This window comes from Poromitra crassiceps (genome assembly GCF_964638095.1).
Source record: "Poromitra crassiceps genome assembly, chromosome: 10".
Lineage (NCBI taxonomy): Eukaryota > Metazoa > Chordata > Actinopteri > Beryciformes > Melamphaidae > Poromitra > Poromitra crassiceps.
This window is the reverse complement of record NC_139631.1, coordinates 34,112,743-34,123,702: the sequence shown is the minus strand read 5'-3', so window position 1 is coordinate 34,123,702 and position 10,960 is coordinate 34,112,743. Positions and strand designations below refer to the sequence as shown.

General features: G+C 45.5%; 1 protein-coding gene across 1 annotated transcript in view; it reads right to left on the bottom strand.

Moving 5' to 3' along the window:
* Window positions 1-8,417: 8,417 nt before the first annotated feature.
* Window positions 8,418-10,960, bottom strand: part of hspb8 (heat shock protein b8) — a 10,109-nt gene continuing 7,566 nt past the window's right edge. Inside the window, exon 3 of the mRNA XM_083644929.1 lies at window positions 8,418-9,398. Coding sequence (XP_083501055.1) covers window positions 9,224-9,398 — 175 coding nt within the window. The 3' untranslated portion in view covers window positions 8,418-9,223. The remainder of the gene's footprint in view (window positions 9,399-10,960) is intronic.

Here is a 10,960-nt window from a genome sequence, read left to right as displayed (position 1 = left end):
TGTTTCCTGCTTTATGCTAGATCCATTGTCTCGTACTGTTTGACTGTTTCCTGCTTTATGCTAGATCCATTGTCTCGTACTGTTTGACTGTTTCCTGCTTTATGCTAGATCCATTGTCTCGTACTGTTTGACTGTTTCCTGCTTTATGCTAGATCCATTGTCTCGTACTGTTTCTGACTGTTTCCTGCTTTATGCTAGATCCATTGTCTCGTACTGTTTCTGACTGTTTCCTGCTTTATGCTAGATCCATTGTCTCGTACTGTTTCTGACTGTTTCCTGCTTTATGCTAGATCCATTGTCTCGTACTGTTTCTGACTGTTTCCTGCTTTATGCTAGATCCATTGTCTCATACTGTTTCTGACTGTTTCCTGCTTTATGCTAGATCCATTGTCTCATACTGTTTCTGACTGTTTCCTGCTGTATGCTAGATCCATTGTCTCGTACTGTTTCTGACTGTTTCCTGCTTTATGCTAGATCCATTGTCTCGTACTGTTTCTGACTGTTTCCTGCTTTATGCTAGATCCATTGTCTCATACTGTTTCTGACCGTTTCCTGCTTTATGCTAGATCCATTGTCTCGTACTGTTTCTGACTGTTTCCTGCTTTATGCTAGATCCATTGTCTCATACTGTTTCTGACTGTTTCCTGCTTTATGCTAGATCCATTGTCTCGTACTGTTTCTGACCGTTTCCTGCTTTATGCTAGATCCATTGTCTCATACTGTTTGACTGTTTCCTGCTTTATGCTAGATCCATTGTCTCATACTGTTTCTGACTGTTTCCTGCTTCATGCTAGATCCATTGTCTCGTACTGTTTCTGACTGTTTCCTGCTTTATGCTAGATCCATTGTCTCGTACTGTTTCTGACTGTTTCCTGCTTTATGCTAGATCCATTGTCTCGTACTGTTTCTGACTGTTTCCTGCTTTATGCTAGATCCATTGTCTCGTACTGTTTCTGACTGTTTCCTGCTGTATGCTAGATCCATTGTCTCGTACTGTTTCTGACTGTTTCCTGCTTTATGCTAGATCCATTGTCTCGTACTGTTTCTGACTGTTTCCTGCTGTATGCTAGATCCATTGTCTCGTACTGTTTGACTGTTTCCTGCTTTATGCTAGATCCATTGTCTCATACTGTTTCTGACTGTTTCCTGCTTTATGCTAGATCCATTGTCTCGTACTGTTTCTGACTGTTTCCTGCTTTATGCTAGATCCATTGTCTCGTACTGTTTCTGACTGTTTCCTGCTTTATGCTAGATCCATTGTTGTTTCTGACTGTTTCCTGCTTTATGCTAGATCCATTGTCTCGTACTGTTTCTGACTGTTTCCTGCTTTATGCTAGATCCATTGTCTCGTACTGTTTCTGACTGTTTCCTGCTTTATGCTAGATCCATTGTCTCGTACTGTTTCTGACTGTTTCCTGCTTTATGCTAGATCCATTGTCTCGTACTGTTTCTGACTGTTTCCTGCTTTATGCTAGATCCATTGTCTCGTACTGTTTCTGACTGTTTCCTGGTGATCTAAAGCGCTCCATTCTGACGTGTCACTTTTGATAGGGCCCAGGTCTCTCTGTGGGGGCCGTCCGGCCGGCCTGCCTCGGCCTGCCTGAGCCCAGCCCACAATAACTATGATGAATGCAACGTCCACAGGAACAAACCAGCCGTTTGACACTCCATCCCCCTGATGCATTAGCCGCTAATACCCCGCGTATCTGTGGCGGCTGGTTTAAAGCCTCATGATTCGCTGCGACGGGCCCTCCCCCAAGCATAGGTGACTGTAATCATCTTACAAATGGCAACGTCTTATTCCAGATGCATCTGTTAGGGGGGGAACAGGCGTCTGGGGAGAAGACAAATGGGCTCTTCTTGCATGGCACCGGTGTTATCGAATGGGAAAAGTGCCTCTGCACAGCCAGCGGGCTGGAACTGGAATGGAACAGAGGCCTGTTATAAGTCAAGTGGGTCGGGCGTCAGGGTACTGCAGCGGTAGATTATACCATTGAGGTCGCAGGTTCGAGCCCCTGTGTTGTGTGTTGCAGGATTAGGGTCCTTATGTGTCCTGGTCGCTGCACTATAGTGCCTCCTCTGGCCGGTTGGGGCACCTGTTTGGGGGAGTGGAACTGGGGGGGGGGATAGCATGATCCTCCCACGCGCTACATCCTGCCAGTGAAACCCCTCGCTGTCAGGTGAAAAGAAGTAGCTGGTGACTGCACATGTATCGGAGGAAGCATGTGCTATGTCTATGGCTCTCCTCAGGTTGGCAGAGAGGGTGGAGCAACGACTGGGACAGCAGAGAAAACGGTCATGGGTTTCATACACTTTCTGTACCCTATTAAAACATCTAAAAGCAAAAAGCTTAGAATATGGGGGGGGGGGGGGGGCTGGTACAAAAGCTTAACGATGTATGTCCGTTTAGGGGTTCTTGACACTCAAAAACGATGCAGACACATAACAGCAAAACGTTACCTCTTCCACATGTGGTCCAGGCGGACTTTGCAGCAGCAGTGTTTTGCTTGCCTGTCCGAGCTCAGCTCCTTCTCCGTCTGCTCTGCGGGGACATCCGCTCGGCCGGAACCGGCTCAGCTGCAGCTCTCTGCGGTCACATTGGTCCCGCAGGTGCAGCTCACGGGTCGCAAGAATACGTCTGTCACCACCACATACCGGTACTTTGGGAATCGGGAGAGGTTTAACCACACCACGCGGGTCCAGCGCACAATATCTAGTAGTCATTATAATAAAATAAAATAAAATAAAATAAAATAAAATAAAATAAAAACAACAGCTACAATGTCTGAAAAAAACAAAGTATAGTTCGCAGGGCTGTCATGTCTACATGTTCGTCGTCAAACTTGATGCCTGCATGCATGTAGTGAGGCCCGTGTTTTCCCTGGTAACCGTGAATGAAGCTGAGGCTCCGCCCACGACGAAAGTGTGAGTTAATGAGCCATTTGTAGGCTATGCAGATGTGCAACCAGCAGCAACCAAACACTACAGCAGCACCCAAAATGATGGTGTGACTGTGAGAATAACCTCATTCGTTCAAATTAAGAAATCTAAATAATGTTGAAAGAGCAATAATTATTTTTGCCACTTTAAATTACAGAAAGGTCGTGGGATCCAATGAGATCAACCACAAACATGCAATAGGCTAATCATTTCTAATAATTGCTGCCTAATTACCTATATTGACCAATTATCAATTTCACATACACAGACAAAAACAAAATCACCGAAAAAACAAAGACTGAAAAGACAGATAGCAAGAATGCATTGTGTCAAGTTTAGACTCCCACAGTCATTAGCCAACCTCAAGCTTATTGGAGTTGAGGAATTGCCTCTTCTTCTCTTCTTCACCGCTAATTAACAACCAGACAAGAGGAGCTAATCAGTGAAATTGCTGCCACCTTTGGCTGGAGTCAAAACCTGCATACACATAGCTCTAGTCTCCGCATGGCACCTTGGCCCAGCCAGGTGTAGGCCTGCACATGTGCTGGGGCCCCAAAGCACCAAGGGCCCTGAATGCTATAGGGGTTTGCATGGAGATTGTATTGTAAAATTTGAACTGTAACAAAGGCTTTGCAAAATGATCCATTGGAAAATTGGCTGCGTGAAATAAATTTAGACGCACGTCTACATTTATTTCAATCAGGAGAGACTAGTATTTCAGTAGTTCAAAATAACATTTATTCCATGATTCCATGATGATGCTCCTCCTGCGATGATGAGGGGGAGGGCGTCAGGAATGCATAGAATAGACATCCCCCCATGGGGAATCCCCTCTGGAGCCATGACGTTGGTGGTGGCAGGGGAGGAGGCGGGGCCAAACGCCTGACACCCCCTGCCCCCCTCTCCATATCCATAGGCTCCTCCAGATTGGTCTATCCTCTCATGCTACAAACGCACACAGCTCGTGCTAAACGGACACACATGTCACATAGAGCGCCGCTTAAAAAAAATCGACCCACTACCATCTTTGATGCTCTCAATTTAGCCAAATTATTTTCACCTATGCTTGTCAAATTGGTTTCAAGTGTCGGCGTCTTAGTCCACCGTGGGCATAGGGAACAGAATGGAAGACGTCTGTAACGGTCAGATCGGAGGAATCCATTTTTAAGGCAGCTCCGCAGCAGCAACGAAATCCCAATTTCACCTCTCACAGCCTTTTTCCTACAGGCGGAGTGTGTGGGTGTGAGGCGTCACACAAAGTGACACAAACATCTGGAATGTGTGGGTGAGGCGTCACACAAAGTGACACAAACATCTGGAATGTGGGGGTGAGGCGTCACACAAAGTGACACAAACATCTGCTCAATCTGTTTTGTGCTCCAGTGGACAGTGTGCCAAGATCTCAGGGCACGCACGGCTCTAAAAATGAAACACTGACAAGTCTGTCACACTTGATAAAAGAGGGAGCAATAATAATGGGTCTGAAAGCAGCGAGCAGAAGCCAAACGAGAGGGAGGGAGGCTTGTGCACTTCCACACAACACAATTCCACTCAGACATTTCAGATCATTCAAAGGGGAACATTGCGTGTCCCCTCCAAAAAACTCTTTCATGCTCCAAACAAGCCAGACACAGTGGCAGAGATGTGGCCTTTGAGGGGTGAAACACGGGGGGGAGAAACTGTCACTGGCTTTATGATGAGGCTGAGAGCTCAGTCACCAGCGAGTGGATAGAGTTCACTGGGATGTGAGAAGAAGCGCCTGTCGGCCAACGGATGCAACGGTTGTTCAACCATGCAGCAGCAGCCTCAGTCAACTGCTATTTACCATCACGCCCTTAAAAGTTATTAATATAATTAATTAACCCGCCTCCTTCCTCCAGGCCAGCGAGAGGTAACAGCCTCTCCTCCACATCACCCCATGCCTACATTCCCTTCCCATGGGATCAGCGTTAGTGCTTAATAAGTGCTAAGACAGACAGGAAGACTATATAAACCCCTCAGAGATGCTTCCCCCTCGCTGCACTTAGCTTTGGCAAATCTCTCCTTTATCACTCGAACTCATTAAAAGCCGATTTTAATTGCTCCAATTTCACACAAGCGAGTCAAGCCCGAGAGTCCTGAAAAGTTACTTATTGGCTGCGGTCAAAAGGGTTCTGCTGTATTTTCATCTTCTCCCCATCGTTTTTTTTCTTTTTCGTGAAGCATGACCGAACAGGCCAAAGCGGAGTCGTGGTGTCCGGAGAGTGGCAGGGGGGCCACCTGGTACCCCTTGAGAAAATGGTGGCAACCCAGCTGGCTTCTCAATCAGGATTCTGGCCTGCCGCCTTTCCTGCAGCCGGGGGACCCTCGGTGGGTGGAAGTGGATTGGCTGCAGAGGAGGCTTGCTCCGGCCTGCTCCTGGCCGGGGTACACACCCGCTCCCCTCTTTGTGCCCCATATCTCCGGGATCACGCATCATCCCAGCCCCAAGGCCAGTCAGGAGCAGTACAAGTGGAGGGTCGGCCTGGACGTGGCTCACTTCTCCCCCTCAGAGATTTCTCTGAGCGCCAACGATGGATTCCTGGAGGTCAGAGGTACAGAGGAGCACTGTGACCATAACTAAACATCTCTAGCTGTCTCTCTCTTTATTACATTGCCATCATTTTTACACAAAGTAACCCTATAGTTTTTACTCTTGTATGTATCTATGAGTGAATTGTTATATATAAGAGTACAATTCTCTATAGAGACAGAATAAAACCCGTAAGTAAACATTGACGGAATTAAAGGAAGGCGAATCATGTAATAGCTCGGCTGCTGCGTGGCCTCGCCTGCCCTATTGGCATGCACAGCGCACAATTGCCCAACTTTGCACAACTGATGACATCACAATTGCATCACTGATGATGTCATAGACATTGTGACATCATCAGTGACTTCATTACTGACCAAAATCATCACAATGTGACCAAAAACATGGGACAAAAATCGCAGAGAGACAGACACAGACAGACAAACAGAGCCCACTTACTCCATTTTATATGATGACGATGATGATGATGATGAGAAAGCTAAATAACATGCCATGGGAAATTAAAATGGCAGCGCTCTGTCAGACATTCATTTCTCCATTGAGTGGTTTCTGTGTTGCTTGATTCCACTGGGTCCTCACATTCTTCCCATATATGATCATTTATCCCCAGGCGAACACGACGAGAGGCCAGACGAACATGGATTTATTGGCAGATGTTTCACAAGAAAATACAGGTATGTGAGATTATTTCAAGCAAACACTGATATTAACCGGAGACAATATCCACAGTTTAAGCCATTCTAAACATCATCAATCAATAGCCAAGGATGTAGTACAGCAGACCATCGATTCTGGCAGTCTCCAAGCCTCTAAGGTGCTCAGCAGACTGCAAAATTATAAACAGATATTTTGTACATCAATTTCAGCATTTACAAGATTTTCCTGTTGCACACTGTGGTTAATTACAGTGTAAACATGAACAGGCGTTTGTTTTCAGGCTCCCAGTGGGGATTGACGTAACTAAAATCACATCCACTCTATCTGTGGACGGTGTCCTGAGTGTGGAAGCTCCACTGCCTGACTTCTCCATACCTGCTGACATCATCATTCCTATAAAGGTGATTACAGCATGCACACTGGCACGCACACACACATGCATGCACGCACACAAACACGTGCACGCCCACACGCACGCACGCACGCACGCACGCACACGCACACACACACACACACACACACACACACACACACACACACACACACACACATGATTTACTTTTGCTTGATTTTCCTGTTTTGTTTATTGACTGTGGTACGTATGCCTTAAAAAAATAAATCTATTACTTTATTGTTATTTTTTGTATGGTGTAAAACCTAAAACTTGATTATAACTGGGAAGTTTATTCATATTAAAACTGCACATGTTCAAGATCTAAATACATTTACTACATTCAATTGAATATTCCTCCGATTCCTCATGATGTTGAAATCGATTCTTACTGATGATATGAATAGGTGGTAAACAAAGCGAACACTGCAGGGAATCACATTTAATTTCACACCATTTATTGCCATTTTCTACATATTCGTGCACAAATACAGGTGGAGAAGGAGAGCACCGGGGAGCAGGGAGAAGATTGTAAGACAGAAGACACGCCTGAAACAGACGCAGATAGCAGAGATCACCAGCCACCTGCACCCACATCACCAGAGCTCCCAGAGTTTCCATCAGCAGAGGCACCTGATCATGGAGAGGCGTCTCCACAAGAGGTCCATGGTGATCATCAAGCTCAACTTGGCAGCACCACAGCTGGGCCAGGGCAGTGTGAAGAGGGCAGGGAACAGGAGGAGGAGACCCATGGCGAGCCAGCTGGAGGATCCCACCCTTCAGATGGCCAAGGCACAGACAGTCTTCAGGAATCTTTTAAGCACCATGAAGCCCTGGGCATCCCAGATAGCCCAGACACAGCCGCGTCCCAACAGACGGAGACCGTGGAGGGAGAGATCCAGGTAATGGATGGCTCAGGGGAGCCTGCCGAGGAGCTCGCCCAGCCTGAGGAGCCCGAGCTGGGCAAGAGTCCACCGAGCGAAGGCCCGAGCCAGGAGCCGCTGGAGCAGGATCATACCAAGTAGAAAGGGAAACAGAGAGACACATACATCGCCAGAAATACTGCACGCACACCCTCTTTGTGATCAGCCAGCACACACCTGCTTCACACCAATTCTACAGATGAGTTCCAGTGCACGCCCACATAATAGCCATGTAACCATGCTGCCTTTGGAGCTCCAATAAAGCAATAGCATGAGAAAAAAGACAAAATCTTGTCATGTTGTCTATACACATTTTAATGCTACACACACTCTCTGATCTGAATGGGGCCAGTCTTTGAATCAACCCTTACTGTATATCACGAGCCATCATAGTTACACACAGTTAACTCGGAAAATATGTATGAAAATAAAAAAGCGATTAAATATGCTGTTTCAGCTAAGCGGCGTGGACATTAATCAGATAATGTACATTTGCACAGCTGTGAATTTAGTCAGTTCTACATGAGTAACTTGCCCAAGGAGAAACGGGCACGACTCCAATGATGCCGTTGCTATGGCTATGTGAAAGTCCACACATAGCCTACCATCTAATACCATTAAATACAACAGTGCTGATCTCAAGTCCTCCGTTAATCTGCCACCCAATTACTTCTGTTGTACAACAATAAGACAACAGGCAGGGCGCCGTGGATCCCTGGAAGCAGGCCCGCGCGCCTGGCACCGCTCTAAGACACACCGTGGGCCCGCGGGCCTGGCACAGCTCTCCATAAAGACACACCGTGGGCCCGCGGGCCTGGCACAGCTCTCCGTAAAGACACACATGTTAGCACACTGGGAGATTGACTGGACATTTTTATTGCATCAACCAATACAAAGACAACAGGAAATAGAAGGCAGCAAAACAAAGGTTCTGACAAAGACATCATTCTCTCTGCTTGAAACCCACACGGCCAACTTACTAGTACATGATCAAATAGAAAATAATAATAATAATAATTGCAAACCTAGAGCACTTTAGATTATAATTCTGAATTGGCACATAGAATATATTTACAATACACTTTGGTAGAATACAGTATTGATGCACACAAGTCTCCCTATCATAATTGGAGCCACAAAGTGAGACTTGCTTTTAGTTTCTTGTCAATTTCAATGACATTCATTAACTCAGAAGATAAATAAAGGCACATATTATATTTGTTGAAATCAGAGTATCAAAGATCACAGAGTTATTATGACACCGGTGAAATATTGTAGCAAATAATGTTGCATTACATTAACTACATGTCAATACAACTGCAAGTTAGTGAGAATATGATGGTTTTTAATGTATCAGTGGCCCAACGTTGGCTCTTGTATTAACACAGGGTCCACCCCAAGCTTCACACATTGGCTGCTCCATATGGCAGCGGGAGGTAACTGTTAGAAAAATGTGAACTTCAATAGCTAAAATCTTTTGTATTCTGCCTCTTCTCGGATGCAGCCTCATGTGATTTTGGCTAAGAATGGTGTATATTCTTATAGGCTACATACAAATCTTGCCTAGTGCAGGTTTAATGTTTATTAAATCAAATTGGAAATATCGATCCTCTACAGTATATTTGACACATTTTAACACCAGATTGCTAACAACATGAAGCTGAAGGCCATAGGTTTCCTATCGACCCTGTCATCAACTGTGCTGGATGTGGTGTTCTGCTGGATGCTGGGGATTGAGGGTTACACCATGGCAGCCTCCGGGGTCTTGGGGGACTCTGCCTCGGGCATCTCCCCGGCCTGGGAGCCCTCGTTGCTGAAGAGGTAATAGGGAGGAGTCTGCCGGGCCTCGATGATGAGGACGCCCTCGGGCGACAGGGAGGCGAAGACCGTCAGAGGGTCCACATCTATGGGGATCCTGAGGAGACACAGAGCCGGGGAGGAAAGAACAGGTGAGAGCGGGCAAGGAGTAGCAGAGGTGTAGTAGAAGTAGGCCTACATCAAGAAAAAGTGCAAATACTCATTGAAAAATACTTTTGCAAATCCTTTGGTCGGGTCAAAGTATAAAAATACATGGTCATAAATGTACTTAAAGTGTAAAAGTAGTCATCTAAAAAAAGGCCTTTACTGTAAAGTGAATCACTACCATCAGCTGAACTCTAAGGTAAATTATCTGTTGCCTCTTGTTGTAGAATGGAATTTCACCATCCCTCATCCGCTATATAATAATTATAACAGCTTATATAAACCAAATTGAATGAAACCAAGAGTCCAGGAAGTGTCTTATAAAAGTATATTTAAAGCCATACATTACTTTGGCAAACTGCATTGCCAAAGGACTGAATTCTCAATGTACACATTTTGGTATGTCATACAGAGTTCCAATGTATTCAGTGGCGATGTCCCAATTCAACATACACTTTATACTGTAAGGCAGGAAAAGAGGGGGGAGAGGAATGGGATGATCTCTTGTAAATGTGTGTGCGTTGGTGCAGTCTAACTGGGAGACTGGGGGGGGGGGGGGATTTCCAGAGAGTAAAATGTAGTGAGAAGAAAGTATAGATTTTTCATTTGAATTGTAGCAAGAGTAAAAGCCTTAAGTGAACCCACCACTCCCACCTCTGACGTAAAGTCATCTGACCTGAGGTAATAGTAGAAGTAGTAGTAGTAGTTGTTGTTATTGTTGTTGGGGGGGGGGGGGTACAGAGGTCAATATGCTAGTGTGTGTGTGTGTGTGTGTGTGTGTGTGTGTGTGTGTGTGTGTGTGTGTGTGTGTGTGTGTGTGTGTGTGTGTGTGTGTGTGTGTGTGAGAGAGAGAGAGAGAGAGAGAGAGAGAAAGTGCAGGGAGGGGGGGGGGGGATACAATAAGGAGAGCAGTGATAAGCACCTGTGTGCTCATCCACTCTGGAGCTCTCCATGGTGCTGCACCTGTGTTGGGTCATTTTGCCCACTAATTAGCCATTTTTGCTCATTTAGTCGGCACCTAATTACCTAATTAGAAAATCTGGCTCCGTTAGGTCACCCGCAGGACAGGAGTGCTCTTTACACTTCCTGAAAGATTCAGCACGATCACATGTAAAATGGCATAGCTGTGGCCGGACACAATTTCTGCTCACTCACTCACACACACTTTGCATTCTTATTATAGGAGAGCACTGAATCGTTTGGTTTGACCAAGTAAAACTATTTTTATAAGCATTTTACAAAATGTAGATGGAAAAATGAATGTTGAATGAAATCCCTTGGTTTGTATGCTGAACGCGGAAACACCCTCCAGTCAGAAGCATACGATTTTACCACCATAGATAGAAAATGACACTGAGAATGTTTGACTGTTATTTTTTTAACAAAAAGTTCACCCTATCTACCTCGGCTATTACTCAGAAGAAGATTGGAGATTAATTGAAAACCGCCACACTGGCTCTGCAATGAAGGGAGAGAGAAAAACATCTCCAACAAAGTCTGATTCCAATTATGGAG